General features: G+C 41.3%; 1 protein-coding gene across 2 annotated transcripts in view; it reads right to left on the bottom strand.

The window, feature by feature from the left end:
* Positions 1–373: 373 nt before the first annotated feature.
* The window catches only part of BTBD7 (BTB domain containing 7), a 51,332-nt gene continuing 32,764 nt past the window's right edge, over positions 374–18,941 (bottom strand). The window contains exons 4-12 of one of the 2 annotated variants that reach the window (XM_083863496.1): positions 17,171–17,379; positions 15,963–16,038; positions 13,530–13,690; positions 13,080–13,223; positions 12,735–12,848; positions 11,054–11,243; positions 7,496–7,674; positions 6,423–6,857; positions 374–5,346 (exon numbers count right to left, since the gene is read on the bottom strand). In XM_083863496.1, coding sequence (XP_083719622.1) covers positions 4,531–5,346; positions 6,423–6,857; positions 7,496–7,674; positions 11,054–11,243; positions 12,735–12,848; positions 13,080–13,223; positions 13,530–13,690; positions 15,963–16,038; positions 17,171–17,379 — 2,324 coding nt within the window. In that variant the 3' untranslated portion in view covers positions 374–4,530. The remainder of the gene's footprint in view (positions 5,347–6,422; positions 6,858–7,495; positions 7,675–11,053; positions 11,244–12,734; positions 12,849–13,079; positions 13,224–13,529; positions 13,691–15,962; positions 16,039–17,170; positions 17,380–18,941) is intronic. The other variant, XM_083863497.1, reaches the window with a different exon arrangement.

The raw sequence follows: 18,941 nt of genomic DNA, 5'->3' as shown, positions 1-18,941 counted from the left end.
CAGCTGCTCTGATGAGAAAATGAACACACGCTTCGGGACACCCAGGGCCAAGGCCCAGCTCTGGGCAGCCCTATTGCCTTCCACAAGGCATGGCCTCAGACAGTCAGGCTCTAGCCAGAACTCACAGAACTATTTTACTGAAATGCTTTTCATTTTTAACTGCCTGAGCAGAGTGATTAATCTCAAATCCCTCTTTTATACTGGTTTATTTCACATCTTTGGTGTTCACAGCATTATTGTGCACCTTTTTTCCCAAAAGCCTGTTTGTATTGCTGGGCTCCTTTCCCTGGCCCCTGCAGTCTGGAGTGAGCAGGGCAGGGTGGTGGGTGCAGGCAGGCAACAGCAGCTCAGGGGAAGCAGCCACACAACCACATTCTATACAAGCCATTTATTTGAAATGCCAACTATACGTAGGATAAAGTCAGTGTTACATGCTTCTCAGCAACAGTAGAAAAATAGAACCAGTGAAAACCTTTTTACAACTGTAATGGTACTCAAAAGAGAAATGTATTGTTTTACAATGCATCACACAAGACTAGAATTCAAGTTTGGAGGTACCTAAATAAAAATACTATTTTTTTGTTTTAAAAAAACACTATGTACAATTGAAGCGTAAACAAGTTTTACAAAGTACTGGTTATGCAGGTTGTAGAAAAAACACTTGCATAGGACATGAAGTCAGTTTAAGAAAGTTTTCTGAGCCTTTAGCATTGAAGGCACTTGACTTTATACCAGTAACAACACAAGGACAAGAAACAAATCCTTAACACTGCCAAGGGCAGGGCTGCCTTCTGGCAGTACAGGTAATTACAGAAACCCCAAATGTGGTTTTACAAGTTTCCCTCTCAGCTGTTCTCTGCATCCAGCAGGGCTCAGCACCACCTCTACCACAGAAGCATAGAATTAGAAGAACAGTGCCTCAAAAACAGCATTAGTGTTCTTTCAAAAAAAAAAAAAAAAAAAACAAAAAAAAAAAAAAAAAAAACAAAACAAAAAAAAAAAAAAAAAAAAACCAAAAACCCACACAAAACACCCAACCCCACTATGCCCTCCCCCTTCCCAAACCCAAACCAAAGAAACCCCTAAAGACGTACATTTGGGACGTTCTGGGATCAAAACCCAAGGCCTACAAGTACAGGTGGCCACACTCTTAATTTTCGTAAGTGAAAATCCTGAAGAACAGGAAAATACAACATGAAACTGCCAATCAACACAGCAGTTACTAACACACAACTACAATAATTCTGTGGAACAACAAAACATTTCAAAGGAAGAATGTGTTTTAGGAATTAGGTTATTCATCCATATATTAAGGAAAAGAGGAGCTGGGTTTTGGGAAAGGGGAATAAGACCTTTTTGCATGTTGCTTACTAATGCAAGTCTGAACTCTCTCTTTAATAGAACAAGGAGCATGAGTCTCCCTCATTCAAAAAAGCCCAATGTTTATACTTCTATGCTCAAGCAATATAGTCAATAATCTGTCATCTCCATCTAATTTATAGGAGGAAAAGGTGTCAATTTCCAGCCTAATCAGAAAGTGCTTCATGTAAACAAGGAGCTTCTGCACCAAAGTTTCAGTAGACAGAGAACAAGGAGTAGCAGGTAGCACAGGTACGTGTGGCATGTGAGTGAGATGTAGGATGAACACTGGCTTCTGAATAATGCTGCCATGAAAAATGGTCTCACCCCTCTGCACATCCCAAGTAGGAAATCCTGCTCTGGAGTACAAAAATAAAGTTCCGGTAACTCAAGAAATCCTTTTCCATTTCAGACCAGCTGCCATTAGCTGCCATCTTCTTCCCAATTCAAAATATGCAAGTGAAAACATAGATTGTCTGCATGGCCTGATTGTCTTTGTGGCCTCAAAAGAACTTGTCTTGCATGCTGCATCTACTTTTAAACACTTCATTCATTCTTTCTTTTTTTAATACTGCTCAGTTCCTGAGACTTCAGAAACAATTTTGTATTCTAAAACACAGACATGTCCTCCCCAGAGGCATTTCTCACCAGCTTGTTCCAAAGCCAAAGCATTTCATGATTTTCCTCAAACCATAACCTCAAAACGTCTCATCTTCATCAGCCACACCCCTCCCCTAAATTTCAAGCTTTAAAGTTCTATCTGTAAATCTCAGTCCCACCTCTGCCCAAGTACACAGTGCCACATCAAACCAGGATAATCAAAATAGTTTTCCTGAAATACATCTATCAGTTTTAGGCAAAAATGTTGAGAATAATAAGTTTTCTGAGGACAGCTGTAATTTTTTTTAGCAGTTAAGCTGCCAACACACACGATGCAAGTGCAGGGAGTTTCGGGGTTGTGTGTGCTGAAAGTTACTGGTTCCAGTGAGCTGGTCTCATGGTGGTGAGGATGAGACCCTCGTGTGCAGTCAGACAGCACTGTGCTCACATCTTAAGAGAAAACCCAACCAGCCTCAGCCCCTTAACCTGCAGCGGCACCATCCCCCCACTGACAACTTCTTGCATTTAACAATGTTCTACACCACAGTCCCATGGAAATCCCACAGATGGGTGATGAAGCCAGGACCACCCAGTGCCTTAACTGCGGGTAAAAAACAAAAAAAGCTGACAGAGGGAAAAAAAATCTCCTCTTACCCACAAGACACATCACCTGCAGAGTTTTAGGCAAGTTTCTGCTCCAGTCCTACACCATACTTTCCATGGCTGCATCTCAAAAGGAGCACCTGCAGAACTACCACGGATGCAGGTCTCTAGATGTGTCTGCAGGAGACACAGGGTTTATTGGTTCCAAGACCCATCTCTTCCTTTATCTAGAAGCTATTTGGTAGCTTGGAAATGCAGTATTCAATATATTTCAGTAACACTGTATTGTTACCAGGCCCTTCACACTTTAATGAAACACATTAGGTAAGAATCTGCCACCAACTAAAACCAAAAGTAAACTTGCAGCAAGATTTCTGTTAAACAGTATTAAGCACTTTGAGCTGCAGGAAACAATTCAACCTAACCTTAAAGCAGTCCTTAGGTCACACCTGGGACTACAGTTTTCTGCTACAGGGAAACTCATTATAAAAACTGCATTTAAACCGCCCAAACAGGACTTTACCAGCAATCACTACTCTGCAGTTGCATCAGATCCCAATCCTGAATGCAATGAATTTGTTGTTAAAACGGCACAGTGAGTATTAAGGATGTACTTCATAATCATGTACTTCCCCTGGTGCTCTGCCTGCCCCAGTGGCAGGAGCCAGCCCAGATCAGCATCCTTCCCTTCCCTCCTCACATCCTGTTAACAGAGGAATCTCATTTCTGTGCTTTCAAAAAGCAAATCAGGCAATGGAGGTGTAATTTAAGAGTGCCAAAGTTTCACACGTGTGGTGATGCTGAAGCAGTGACTTCTCTTGGATTCTGCTCACAGACCAGCTGCACCTGTGGGGCCAGGTAAGGAACACTGCAGGATGTCACTGAGAGTGAAGCCCTTTTGTAAGCACAGGCAGGAGAAAGCAAGGCCATGGGCTGTCACCCCGGCACCACCGGGGAGGGGAACCCTCCCACGTGTTCAGGCAACAGCAAAGGTTCTAAGCCTCATCTTCCTGACACTCCAACTAGCAGGAATCTGCTCATCTGGTCTTTGCTTTACCCAAGGATGAGCAGCTGGAAGAACAAGTAATTACTGTAATTTTTACAGTATTTCTGGATTTATTTCTAAATGGGCAAATCAGCAATTCTAGTCTGTCTAGTAAGTGCTTCCTGCTTCCAGGTGATCATGGAGTCCTCCATGGTCACAGCCAAAACAGAAGTAAACAGACTCAAACTGTCATATTCCAGTGAATTTCACAGGAATTTGGATTCCTAAATATCTCTCTGGATTCTTAAAACCCTAAATAGAATTCTTGAAGTGGGTTTGCTATGTATATAAAGATAAGACCAGCTGCCAGAACTTTTCAAACAAAATATTAGATTGGATTCTTGCCACAGTCGTAAAAATCAGGAAGATTTCAATCTAAACAAACAAAAAAAAATCCAACTAAAAATGTAGGTTTTTTGATGTGCTGTTCTTTGGAATTCCTATAATTAAAAAATAAACACATTGTTATTATCTCATAAGAAAATACATTTCATAATGTGCAACCCAATGCACATAGGGAATCGGCATGTGAAAGGGTAAATGCAAAAGTATGAAAATACAGTCCTTTAAATGTGACATTAAAGTTTAACATATTAGTACAAAACTAATACACTAAAATAGATGTACAGGTGCAAAAGGCTACCAGGTTGTAGAAAAAAGGTACCAGTTTCTGTTTTTTTAAAAGGCTTAATTAAATCTGCTAAAAAAAAAACAAAACCTGCAACAAAATAAACCCAGAAGCAGCTTTAAAACCAAACTGATAACATGCTGTCCCTAATAAAGCAATGTATGTACAAAAGAAGTGAGCAAAGCTGAATTTTTCTGCTGGCATAAAAGAATTTCTCTGACAGAAGGCAGTCCAAAAGTTGCAAGGAATGGGATGTTTACAACTCTTAGGCACAGAGAAATACTGGAGGTTGCTTTCATAGGGCAGATTTTTTGTACAGGAAGTCTGGTTTGTTTGGAGACCTCCTTCCTCTGCTTACTCCATCTTCCCTTTCCAAATCTGCATTTCTCTGTGCTCCGTGTTCCAATGGCTCATCATCTGCCAGTCTCCTACTGGGTCTCTCTTCTGGCACATCAGAGTTGTATGCAGAGAGTGCAGGTCTGTTGGAGGTTAGCCCATAGGTTAAATCCGTTTCCATTTTTGTTCTTCCCCTGACGTGAACAGGGCCATTCCCAGCATTTTCCTGGGTAGCCAGTGCCAAGTCCAGTCGCTGGGGAGGTTGTTCTAAGACATCGAGGTGTATTGGCTCATTCTTTTGCCTGTGTTGATGCCCATCTTGTGAGAGCAGGTACTCCCTCCTAGAATCCTCTTGCTTTTTAGGAGATATCTGGGAAGGTAGATAGGCTGACTTTAAGCCACTTGGTGATGCCTTATTGTGGCTGTACAAATCTGGGCCAAAATAAATGCCTTGTGAAGGCAAAGGACTGTGCCTGTTGGGTGCTGGAGTAGAGGGTCTGCATGCAGCATTAGAGAAGTCATAGAAGTCAGGATATTCCTGCGGATTTTCTCGAGCATCTACTTTTTGCTCTATTGCGTGTTTTTTCCTAGAAGTAGGCATGTGTCTGTTCTGAATACATGAAATGTGCTGGGGTGGGCCAGGCCCTACCTCTGTAACCGCCTGGCTCAGTTCCGTGTCCACCGTGAGCTCTGGTAATCTTCTGTCTTTCAAAGACATTGCTGACACACCCATGGCAATGTCGGGCATCAGTTCATTTAGCAAGGGCTGAGTACACTGGAAAAGAAAAAAAATTGGTCCATGGAAACAAAGACAAGAGCTAAACACAAACTCTACTTAGGATGGTTTTTGTCATTCAAAATGGCATTTTCTTAATCTACTTTAGTCTTGCCAACTTCAGCCTGCAAGTTTCCTGCACTGTTTAAAGAACACATCTATCCACCAACCTTCACCTTTTTCATGAAGCTGTTGTGTCATGATTTACAGCTCCTCTTAAATGCATCTTGCCTTTACAAGGGAAGTAGAAGAACATACAAAAAGGACACTGTACTGCTGAACTTCTTAAAGGCAGGCCTGCTTTAATGCTGTAACAAACCCCTTTGTACCAGCAATTACCAATTTCTGTTTGCCAATTCCTTTTCAAATACTTCTCAGCCATAAAGTGTTCATACTCTTCACACATGTATAAAGGCAACCTGTTTACTTCAGACTACTGACCTCTGAATAGCCAAAATATCCCCTACTCCTACCTGTGAATTACAGTGTGCAGTCCACTACTGAAGTTGACTTATGCTTTTAGTGTAGAGCAAACTACATTTGCCACACAAGGGGTGGCTGAGGTCACTTGGTCTGTTCAGCCTGGAGGAGACTGAGGGGAGACTCCATTGCAGTTACAAATTCCTGTGAGGGGAAGAGGAGGGGCTGATCTCTCCTCTGTTGTGACTAGTGACAGGACTGAGGGAATGGCCTGAAGTTGTGTCAGGGGAAGTTTAGATTGGATATTAGAAAAAGGTTCTTCACCCAGAGGGTGGCTGGGCACTGGAACAGACCCTGTGGGTCCCTTCCAACTCAGGATATTCTGTGATTCTATGATTTCAGAAGATTCCTCAGTGCCATTGGCCCCTCTAATAATGCTCCTGCCCTGGAATGTTCATTCTCCCAGGGATTAGGGCATGCCTTTGGGATAGAGAATCCCAACAGACCGTTCTGTAGAAAAACCTCCTAACCAATGAAGATGCTCTTTTTATTTAACAAAGCCAAGTCACTTCATCATAAGAATTCTCTGCAGCTCCTTCGATGAGGTACTTTGAGAGGCCAGAAAGAGGCCAAAGAGGAGAAATGACAACACTTACTACTTGTTTCTCAGCTGCCATCACTGCCGCCGCTGCCGCCACCGTTTGCCGCCCCAGGGCGGCGGTGTTGGTGTTGGTGCAGTCGGGCGGCGCCGCCTTCACGCCCGGCAGGTAAACGGGCGGCGCCGCCTTGGGGGCCGTGCGTGAGTGGAACAGAGAGTGGTTACACGGGTAGGAAAAGGAACGGGACGGATGTTGACTTGGCACCCTTTGTTTCCAGCCCACTTTGAACTGGTTATGGATAGGAGTTGCTGGTGGGTGGTATGGAGGTGGAGGAGGAGGCAATGGTGGATGGAAGGCCACGAAAGAGTCCAGTTCTGTAAACATGGTTTCTGCAGTGGGAGTGCTGTTGATGCGACATCGTCCAGACTGTCTCACTGTCAGCAGTGGGCTTTCGTCCCCAAATCGCTCATCAGGAAAGAACTTGTGAGGATTCTGCAAAGGTAAAAAACCCACCATGTACCAAGACAAAGTAGGAAGCCATTTAGAAAATCTCCTGAACTAACACTCTCAGAAACACGCTAATACTGTAACTGCCTGGCTGTGCTACATACAAGCTCACCAACACTCAAGCTGACTACAGCTACCATGCAAAATAGATAGGAGTTTTTTTAAAATAAGACAAGAAACATCAGATTCACTGTAAGTTGACCAACAAATGCATTTGCTTTAGCAAATGGAAGATGGATTTTCAGTTTTCCAGTCCTGACATATACTGTGCAGACCTACAGCGAAGTTACCACTTTTTCTCCTCTCTATTTTAAGAATAAGTAATAATCTAGGTTTCAATTTATGGGTTCTACTGTTTTGATCAACTCTCTCAGCAGTTTTATTTTGTCCCCAAAATTTGTGTAAGAGCCTCCTGAATAGCAATGACTCTTGAGAAAACTATTTATACATTGCACTTACAGCTTTATAAAATCACATGTATGAATTGCAACTGGCATTTGCACCTGGACAGTCACACAGGCATTTCAGAGCATTTGTTCACCTGCATGTATACACAGCAAGTACTCCTACTGCAGAGCACACAATCAAGTCCCTTCATGGTCTTGCACAGCCATTCTTCATACCTGCAGGAGCTCAGCAGCAGCATCAGAGAGCCCAAACTCCCTCAGCACACGGATCTGGATCTCGTAGCTGACAGTGGCACCTTCCCCACAGTTCAGAGCGTAGGCTCTCTGCACCTGCTCCGTGTGGCGCAGCTCCTGCAGCCGCTTGATCATCTCTTTCACAACCAGGAGATTGGGAACTGGAGGGGTAACAGAGAATGGGGTGAGGAGAACAGAGTCCTTTTTTTCAACTGTGAGACGCTAAGTTGGATTGCAATGGTTAGATTTATTTGGAGGGAAAACTCCAATATCAGGCTGCATTTTTTTTTTTTTTTTTTTAAGAAGCATTCTGCCAGAACTGTTCAACTTACACATGTTCCATGGAGCATCATTAAGCCACATGGGATAACACACCTCATACAAATGATAAAAACATACACCACTTCTCCAGCTTCTGCTACAATGAGCCACAAATAGAGCTTTCTTTGCAAACCGCTTATGATGCAGGAATTCCATGATTTGAGGTGGGGGCAGGATATCTTAAATAACAACTGAATGTTCCCTCATGAATTGCACAGGCCAAGAATTCATTGATTTTTTTGGCATACACTTCATACTTCTAACAGTTCTATAACAGTTCTATAATCACAAGACCATAACACCAGTATGTAACTAGAGAAAGAACATCTTACAAAAGTTACACAAACTGTAAGCCAACAAAAACCTGTTAAAATTACGTTGTTTTATGCAGTCATATTGAAATAATTTTTTAAAAACCATTCCAAAAGAAAGTAATGTATAATTTTGGGTATTTATCCTGTTTCAAAACTTTCTCATGTAATTTCTTATTCCTGTTTGATGATGAATAGTATTTCTCTGTGGCGTTTCTGTCCTAAGGAAAATGTGCATATAAATAGAGAAGACAAATCAGATCTCTGAATGTGTAAGTCCTGGCATCTGATCCTTTACCAGCTTTACAAGTGTTATATATTACCATGACCAGATGTCCATAATGAAACCTCATAAAAATTAAACAGATCATACAGCAAGAACAGTGTGAGAAGACATTAGCATTACAGAGAAGGAGAAAACCCAACACCACACAACTGCAACTGGTTCCAATTTCACAAAGTTTACACTGGTATGTGAAGGAGAAATATATGTAGTGCAAAATACACCCCCCTCAACTGAGTTCCTGTACTGAGAGGGGAGGGAAGGAACCCATTCTAACCAGTCTTCAAGGCTTGTAAATAACTCTTCTATGCTACCCTTCACACACTTAAATTCTTCTGAAAAATCCTGGTTTAGCAGCCAGATGTTTAGCTACAGCCAGCATTTTGCTAATACTTAAAGAAAAGGATCTAAGAGCAGTCTGAGGCAGTTCTCCAAACTAGTAGGCATAAAAATGATATAAGGTCTTCATTAAAAAATACTGTCTTCTCAAAACCTGGTTTGTTTTGGTTTTTTTTTTTTTTTTTTACAATTATTCATGTGAAACACATGGAAGAAAGATTACGCATATAAAAAAATACAATTCTCTTGGTTGTAAAATTTCTAACTCAGACTGAAACTGGAAAATGCGTAAAGAAACTCAACCACTTGCAGAACCTGGCCTCAAGTTAGAGCAGGCTTCAGCTGAACTCAATTTTCAATAGTGCTGCAGAAAGAGCACTAAAACACACTGCCAGCAGGTTTGTGCAAATACACTCTCAGGCACTCCTAGGAGAAGGCAGGGACAGACGGGGAGCAGCTGAGCTGTGAAGCAGCCCCTGTTCTGAGCCCAGCCCAAGGGCCACAGAGGTGATGCTGCCCAGCTCTCCCCCAGCTCCCCCTGTGCTCCATCCATGCTCCAGGATGGATTCCTGTACGACTTAGTTTGGGACAGGCTTTACTGTCCTCACATTAACTGGGCCCCACCTGCCCATTTTAGCAAAAAGGCACTGGCAAACCAATCAATTCTTTTACTTAATGACAGGACTAAGCAAAGCAGACAGTTGCCAGGACACAATTCCTGTGCTCCAACTACTGGTCAGGCTCTGAGCTCATATCTGTGTTCAAATCAAAGGACTGGCAGTAACTGCTACCTATTAAATTGTACAGAACCAAGATGCAGAGCAGTTTCAGATTGGTCAAGTTGTCTCATGCTTGCCAACAGAGCCAGTTTCTTCAGGAACATGAGAACTTCAGCAAAACACTGAAGACCTCCAACAACCTGTTGCCTTTTCTTTGGAAATTAGGATTGAGCAAAGTGTTATCAAAGTCCTATCTTATATTAAATAGTTTATATTCAATTCATGCAAAGTATATTTACACTTTTCTGAGGAGGGAAGTCCAAGTAATATAATGCACTGCTGAGATGCCACAGTTTTGCTGAGAGCTCCAAATTTCTAAACAAACAATTGGTACTTTTATCAATTTTTTCAAACAGAAGTTTTCAGAAGCTGCTTTTCAGCTTTATCAACTTTCTTTCCAGATACAAGCAAACAGATCAAAACCATTCTACAAATTTTCCTAAAAATCTTATAATTAAACATGTTTATAATGAAATGTGTTTCAAATCTTCTTAACACTTCAAATTAAATTCTCTTGCAGCAATTTCAACCCATTACTTTTGTCCTGGCTCTAGCATCTGTAAGAACAGTTTATCTACTTCCTTTCAACATAGTTGACTGAAGACAGACATAACTGATATATAAAGAGCTGATAAAATGTGTAATGCCATAGGCACAGTGTTTTCCACTTCCCTCACTGAATGAAAATGTAATCTTTTTATTATTTAGCCACCTAATCCTGCCCTCCAAAACATCCACTGACCCTTCCAACTTGTCATCAGTTGCAAGTTTTGCCAGTGCTTTCTCTATGCACACTGTGTATTAATGGGACAGCGGAAAGGCAGGAAAAGCTGGATTCTTTAGGAACCCCACTAGATATTCTTCAATCTAACACCAAAAGATCATATGCATAAATGACAAAATATATTTAGTATGTATTTTTCTGTTTTGCCTGTGGGGAATGTCACACCAATCATCCTGAAGTCAAGAGAGGCCATATTTACTTGAGCCTATAAAAATGTACTCTGACACATTCTTCCACAAGGAACTAGATTGGTTTGGCGTCAAAGCTAAAGTGGATTTGGTAAATTGAAGTAAATGTGTTTTGAGTGCCCACTTCCAGTACTTTTCTGGCATACTTTGTTCAGCTGATTTTCTTACAAGTTATGTTCTCTGGCTTTTGATTTTTGAAAGAAATTTTCCAGGCTCACAGAGCTTACCTTTATTGGACAACTGGTCTATAGAAAACTGAGAACCCTGTAGAAAAATCTGAGAATAGACAGCCAGGCTCCAGCAAAGGTTCTACTGTGTTTAACCAGTCCAAGAGTTTTGTTCTCTAACTAGTTACTCTACCATCCAAAACCAGTTAATATCTTTAGGATAGACCAAAGCAGAAGGACTATTCCTGATGCAGAACTACTCTCGGAGAAAATGATGAAGTTCAATAACTGACACCCACTCCCCCCCAGGCCCAAGAGCCCACACACTCCCAGGAGATCCCTCGGCACGGGAAGCACCAGCAGCTCACCTGGGATCTCGTTGGCGATCACTGAGGGAGGGCTGGTCTGGTTGGTGCTGACTTGCTGGTGGGTGATGACGTGGCAGCACTGCGGCACTGCGTTGTTCACCATGTACAGCGTGTCGGGCACGTTGGACATTCGCACCATCCGCAGGCGGACGAGGTCTGTTTGCTCCACCATCATCTCATCCAGCACCGACTGCAACGACAGCCACCAGGGCCCCGTGAGGCACACACCCCACTGCCACTGCTGCAAGCACAGCCCCAGAGACACAAGACCGCACCATAGTGACTTTGTCAGGTCACAAACAACAGCTGGCATTGCATCAGCATTTTCTATTCCATTTTCCAGTCATGATCATAGCTGAGTTTCAGAGCTAAGAGCAGGCAGGAGAATAGTCTGGGAAGGATGCTTTGTTTATTTTAACCTGTCAGATTAGAACTGACCCTCTCAAGGCCAGACCCTCTGAACTTAAGACAATTAGTGCCTGTGAGTCTCAACTTTCTCTGCCATTGAGTAGAAGGCACTAGCCTGAAAATGAAACATCTTTCCTCAGACAACTTAAAGAATAGAAAAAGATTTATGCCTACCCTTTGAAGATTCTTACTTAAGATCAAATGAATTGATTTGAAAAAATGGGAGACTAGCAGGGAAGTAAAAAAAAAAAAAAAAAACCAAAACAACACTAATTCATAATATTTTCATTTTACAATAATTAAGCTATCTATAGGAGAAGTAAAGTTATCAGAGACTACATATGAGAGTCCTCCCTCTAAGGTTAAAAAGCCATAAATGCTTTAAAAATATAAAGAGCACAATATGAAACCAGTTCTAATGAGTAGGAATTCTGACAGGGATATGGGGGTTGTTAGAATGGACTTTTTACTTTGGATAAATACTAATGCACACCCATAGCATATACCTGAAAACTAAGAGTCAAAGCTTTTATTACATTTTTGTTAGTTTTAACAATCTAAGATACAAAGAGAATGTTTTAACCAGCTAGTCTTCCTTTGCTATTTTAGTGCCACTTGGTGCTCTCTAACTGCTGTGCCCAAAATGCAAAGTAGTTTTATTTCTTCCCTTCCCTCACAGAGGACATCAACAACATCTTATACCTTTAGGAAACATTTTCTCTCCTAGGCACAGGACAAAAGCTCCAAATTCACCAGAGCAGATGACAGTCTGTAGGTGAGGTACACAGCTTCACCTAACCCTCCTGTTCTGCTGTCACCTGCACTGCTGGGACTCACAAGCTCTCTCCTCAAGTCAGAGCTACCTGAAGCGGTTGCATTGGTCAGTGACACAAAAAGCTCCCATTTTGTCAAACAGAACGTGGCACATTCCTGCCCCACACAGCACCATCTCCACCCTGCCACCAGATGTCATCATCAGAGATACTACAAGATCTTCAGCTTGACAGTGCTCATGCAAGAGATTAAATAGGGAAGCAACTGCCTGAGAGGGAAACAAAGGATCTCATTCAAATCGGACACAGGATATTTTTTCCATTTTGTGGAGGATCACAAGATTTTGGGTATGTTCTGATTCAAACAAGAAGATGAAATTTCAGTCCTCTGCTGAGTGGAATAGCAGTTCCCCACCCAGCTCTGGTGGGAGCTGGGGAGCCTGAAAGAGCTGGCACCAAGGTTGCTGACTAGCTGCAGACTGGGACTCTCAGGCTCTCACCTTGCCATCCGCCTGCCAGGAGGGCTGCCGAGGAGCTGGGCCGGCAAACTGGCTGGAAACCAGGGAGGTTTCCCTCAGAACGGTGCTTTGTTTCCGGTGGAATTTCATCAAGATCTGTCTCGCAAACATTTCAATTTCGACAAAAAAAAATTTTGTTGAAATTTTTTCTGACCAGTTCTAGAGACTTGAGCCTGATGATCAATCTTGTAAGTCTTGTTAAACTGAAAATGTTAGTATTTTAGGCCAGTACATGTAAAGAGACACAAAACATCCCAAAATCTTTCCCTGTTTACAGAACCCCCTGATGACTCCAATCTGAGAACAGTCAAGTGTTGCTGATATTACCTTAGCCTCCTCCACATATGGCGAGAACAGTCTTGGCCGCACATATATTCCAGCATTTTTTTGCCTCAGCCAGGCATTTGACTTTCCACCTTCTGATGTTGGTAGCATGTCTGAAGGAGGAGTACTAATCAGGCCTCTCTTCATCTTTAAGAATCAAGAAAGAGTTTTATGGTTTTTTAAGTATTAATATGGTAAAAACTTGCATTAAATGCATGCTTTACACTGAATCTTCATACCATTGATTTTTCTTTAGCCTTTTGATAGATTTAACCAGAAAAAGAGTGTTATAACATCTATTGCTCACAATGATAACATTTTAGAAGTTAATCCTTAAAATAAACAAACAAAACCAACACCCACCAAAGCAAAAAAACCCCTGACACCTGAACACTGTAACATGTGAAGTACAAAGAACCCAGAGGTAGTATTTGTATGAGACTAGTGACTTACTGCATCACTCAGTACTTCACTATTCATGGGTAAAATGTGCTCAATGCGGACAAAAGGTAAAAGTGGAGACAGGATCTCTCTCAGCTCTTCAATGTCAAGATCTCTCCTCTTCACACCTCTTTTATTCACACTGTGAGCAGTACCACTGAGTAAATTAGGCTCTGTGGGAAGGAACAAGACATGCTAAGTTTTCATCACAAATTTTAAAGAGGATAGAACGAGGTACAGGGCTTACAGAAAAGGAAGGAAAATTCTCATTTTTATATCAGTAGCACTCCTCAGCACCGTTCCACAAAGCTAACAACCGAACATGGCACTTGGTGCTATGGTCTAGTTGACAGAGTGTGGATTGGTCAAACCCTGGACTCCATGATCCTGGAGGTCTTTTCCAACCTAAATGATCCTGTGATTCTACCTCATGCCTTAAAATCTTATATGAAGCATCCATAGAGACAGGTTCAGTTTACACCAGCATGGGTCATTGGCACAGATGCCAGTTTCAAAGAGTAAGCCAGGCAGAGAAAACAAACACAGCATTTGCAATAAACATTTGGAAAGCTCTATTAAGAGCTATGCTATGAAACAGTTGTACCTCCCTGCTAGCAGTTTCCCCAAGGACTCTATCCTGCAGCTCCTCTGCCTTTACCTAGCAGTTTTCAAAGACACTTTCTACAAATTAAGGTCTGAAGAGTCCTCAGGATACATTATTCTAGCTTCCTTGTGTAACTCACCTCAGTAACATGGTGTCAAGTCCACTCAAATTACTCCCATGGTCACAGGACACCTATTTGTACCAGAAGTGGCATCTTTCTGGAGACAGCAAGGTGACCATGCAGCCCACCTGTGTATTTTAGGTATTGTGCCCAACCTAAATTTGACTGACTAGCTTACCTCCTGGAGGAAACCTGCCAAACACACCCACCCTCCCTTGGTACATGCAGCTCAAGTTTTGGCCACAGCTCGTTACGTTCCCTAATGCTTTGTGGCATTTTAGTAACACCATCACACATTCAGAGCTGCAATACAAGGAGAGCCAGTGAGAAATTTAGATGAAATTACTGGACTAAATCTCGTCCTAATCTGACAGAATTTGGCGTCGTTATTTCTGCTTTTGCTTATTGTGTTATCTGATGATCCCAGATAAGAGATGTGAGCGGTTTACTTAATGAATGCCAGAGCAAGAAGCTGTGCACTGATCCAAAGGAGCAGCTTCTGCCCCAGCCCAGGTCTGCTACTGTTTAACTGGCTCCATTATGTTCCAGTGTGCCTTAGGACAAACACTTGGAAAATCCTGTTTTGGAAATAGATTAATACCTATTCAGGACACTAGAAGCACATCCTTTAACTAACTTTTTGTTGCATTTCATAAAACATGTCCATGACAAAGCAGTTGTATTGCAAGCAGTAACAGTAGATTTCAAAAGCATGGCCAGCCTTCCCAAGACAGTAGTTATACCAGTACTGCTCTGTTTTCACTCAGGCAGGTTTTCCCTTTCTGTTCCTCTTCTGGCACTATGTGATTGTCACTTCATAGTGCAGATGAACTACAAGACACTTGCATTTGTTATTTGAGAGATACATGCTTAACCTACTTCCCATATCCAACATGTGTAAGATTGCCCTTGAAGTTACCACTGTAGCAATAATGTGCATCTAGGTTCATAAAAATACATTTACATCTACTTTAGGGAAAACACTGGTGCCACTTGTTGGCTTGTTTCTCACTACCACAGATTCCTGTCAGAGAGACACACTCAAACTGAAGTGAAAGGCTGACCCAGTAAACTAAGAGTAAGACTACTGTGAGAAGCCTGCATAACAAGATACTGCAGGGGGGTTTTAGTTGATGAATTAGTTACAAGAAAAATAATTCTGAGGCAACAGGAAACCAATCAGACTTCAAAATCAGACAGTCACAGAGGTTGAAAGGACCTCTAAAAGTTTGGTTCAGTCACAATCAATGTCCTCTCCCCACACCTCCCCAGGTAAGGTACAACACATCACCCTTCACTGCATCCAGCTGGGATGTGAGTACCTCCAAGGATGGAGATCCCTGGATGGGCAACCTGTGCCAGTTACTGACCATGTTCACAACTTCTTCTACTTCAGTTAATGCCTCATTGCCCTCTCATCTTGTCCTGGGTGCCAAGAGAAGTGCTGCTGCTCTATTTTCTTTGCTTCCTGCCATTAGATATTTATAGACTCTGCTAAGATCCTCTCTAAAGCCTTTTCTTCTTCAGGCTAAACAATCCCATCTCCCTCAGAATGATAGATAACAAAACCTTTATAGAAAGCAAGAGCATTTGCTTTGTCTTGACTATACTATGGACAAAGTAGATTGAATTTCCCTAAGTTACAGATGACTCACAAAATAGAACCGTCATAAATTTTGGTTTATTTGGTTTAGTACTGGATGATTGAAAGGATCCTCACCTCGATCTGCTATCCTCTTCATCAACTGGTGTTCTCCCCATTTAATCAGATATTTAAGAATATCTTGTTCACTTGCCTGTAGAAAGATGAAGTCAGTAATCTGTATATGCTTAATGTCACATGCACACAAACAAGAGAAAAAAAAAAATCACAGGTCTTTTACAGCTCTAAAGAAACACAGTTGTACCTAAGCATGAAGTATTTGCATTTTATGATCTGCTTACCACTTTCTCCTAATATTTTAAGCTGTACTACAGGTATATCACCACCATAATTTCTAGATTCATATTACTTACTGAATCCCTAGGAAGAGGAAGAAGTTTTGTACAGAAGGAAAGATTTTATTTAGTATGGAAACTTAGAAAGTTTGAATTACTAAATTTAATTAAAAGGGGTAGTTCTACCTCTGGCTGTTTCAAGCTTTTGTTTAACATTACAAATTCAGCAATATAAACTCTCATGGAAGATCAACAGTACTGTTAACTGTAATTTCTGAAATGTTTCAAGTTAAAAAAAACTTTCAAAAACCACATTAAATAATCTCTAGCACTTCATCCTTTACAAAAAAGTAAGATTGAGATGAATGCAGTTAAAAAAACCACATAGTAATCTTTAAGCTATTAAAGGGTGGTCATCATTAAAAAGATATCTTCCTTGAAAAGTAATGGCAGCAAAAATCCAGAATCCTTCTGCTCTCCCTAAAACCACACAATCACTGAAGGCAAGTCACACAAAAAGTTTTAAAAATTTCTGCAATACTTGTCAGAGAAGGTATTTTTCTCTCTCCATGAAAATAAATTGAGTTTTCTGAATAATTTCTAGTTTATTAGCTCCCACTGCCCCAAATTAGCATGTGTGTTGTAACAGCAAAACTACTCTCACCATGTAATTTTATAAATCTCTTAAACAGGGAAGGCAAATGTTAGATTCAGAAATCCTTTGTTTAAAATAATTTGCATCCATTTATAAACTATTATTAGACTTCTAAGTAACAGCATATACCACATTTGGGTTGTATTACAAGCCAAGAACAAAACAATTTTCTTAAATGCTACTTCCATTTCATTTTTTACATATGATAGGAAGGCTTGGTGTGTACCAGCCCTCTTCAGCCTACAATTTAAAATCAACTACTCAAGCATTTCCTAGTAATGGTGTAATACATCCTGCTTCTAGCAGGACCAGCTGTATTCTGCACTGCAGGTTACCTGTAAATAGTCAGACTGAATAGCTGTGAGCAGGTGGTCCTTGCTGAGTTCGTAGAAGACCTCTGAAGTCATGACCTGGGTAAACTCCTCACAGAGGAAATGTAGCGCTTGGCGATGCACCCACTTGGAGCCGTAGGGCTGAGAGCTCCACTTCAGAATGGCAATCAAGGTGTCCAGCGAGATGCTCTCAGCAATAATATCTTCACAGCCTAAGAAACAAGGGCAACAATCAACAATGTTGTTACAGAGGCACTTTGACCCTGAAGGAATAGTACACGTGGCTAAATCTGTAATAGAAAGGGTTATATATACCCAATGAGAGTAAAGCCAGGTGCCCTACAGATCAAGGTTGAAAACAAGTTTATATTTATAAGAGTACAATAATTTTAACAGTGATTTATGATTCCAACTATACAGTTATTTACTTTTTAAAGGCACATGAAGCATCATGGCTGCTGGCATGCCTGGATAAACAACTGGAAAGCTAGTTCAACCCAATCGGAACCCTCTTTGGTTATCTGAGTGTTTAACACATTTTAACACTGAGAATTTGAGTCACTACTGTTGGCAGCAGATTCACAGAAACCCATGAATTGTAACAAAGGTGGGATTTCTGCCTGTATCACTTTGCTCATGGACCGTGCTGAGACAGACCATGCAGAGGAGAAGAACCACAAGCTGTAACAGCGCTGGTACTCAGCCACTCGGTACAGGATGAGGGCAGCAAAGCATCATTTTCTGACTCACAGAGAAGGCAGGAAGCAGTGGATGGCTGCTCCAGGCCACCACAACAGTATCAGTATCCAGTAAGGCACAGAGGGTGCCAGGACAGGGAGCACATTCTCTGACAGGGAAGCAGAAGGGAGGCAGATTTATGGAGAGTCTGTTACAGTTTCTGCCTACCAACTGCTTTATTAGGATCGACTCATTCACAGGATACACCTCTTCTGAAGGAGAGGGAGTACAGTTAAAACTCCTGAAGGGAAAGCTGATTTGGAAGAAATGAGGGAAGATGTACTGTGGGAGGGCTGAAAACATGGGTACTTGGGACTACAGAGTTAAAACAGATGGTACCACAAGGTTGGTAACTTGAAGTCTCCACTAGCACTTTGTTGATTTCATTTGTACTTCTGGTTTAGCACAAAGACAGCAATTTAAAGAAAAAAAAAATTCTCAGAATTATACATTCCAGTCTCAACCCACTACAGCCACAAAATTACAGCTGTGCTTATGCCTATAAGAGGTCCCCAGACAGTTCAGAGCTACATGTCTACGCTGCAATTTTACTTCTTATACATCATCATTTTTCTCTCAGTTTCAAAGATACCTAAAAACTAAATGTTGTTTAGGGATATGTACTGCATTACTGAGCTCTTGAACTAAGCTGAGTAAAAAAGCTTTTAACACAGTAACCTCAACCCTAGTCAAGACAAAAACGGGTCTCCTGATGCCACCAATTTTTTCCACTGGCAGCATACAGATAAAACACACTAGCAACAATTACCAGAAATAAAAGAAAAATCTTATTTTTCTATATAAGACAGCATACAGAATATACAATGTCCATTCCATTTCCACTGTAACTAATAATGTGAAAGACATGTTTTTAAGGAGTAGGTAGTAACAAGTGAACAAGCTTCTTCAAGTAGGATGGAATCTGTCAAAGGAGTTACTACTTAGAAGTAAATTCACTAAAATGGGAATTTAAACAGAAGAGTTAAGAAGGTAGTAGAAAACAACAGTTTAAACATGAGACTAGTTATAAATTTAC

Source organism: Zosterops lateralis (assembly GCF_965231275.1).
Source record: "Zosterops lateralis genome assembly, chromosome: 6".
In the NCBI taxonomy this organism is placed as follows: domain Eukaryota; kingdom Metazoa; phylum Chordata; class Aves; order Passeriformes; family Zosteropidae; genus Zosterops; species Zosterops lateralis.
Note: the sequence above shows the minus strand (reverse complement) of the source record. Positions and strands in the feature narration are given on the sequence as shown.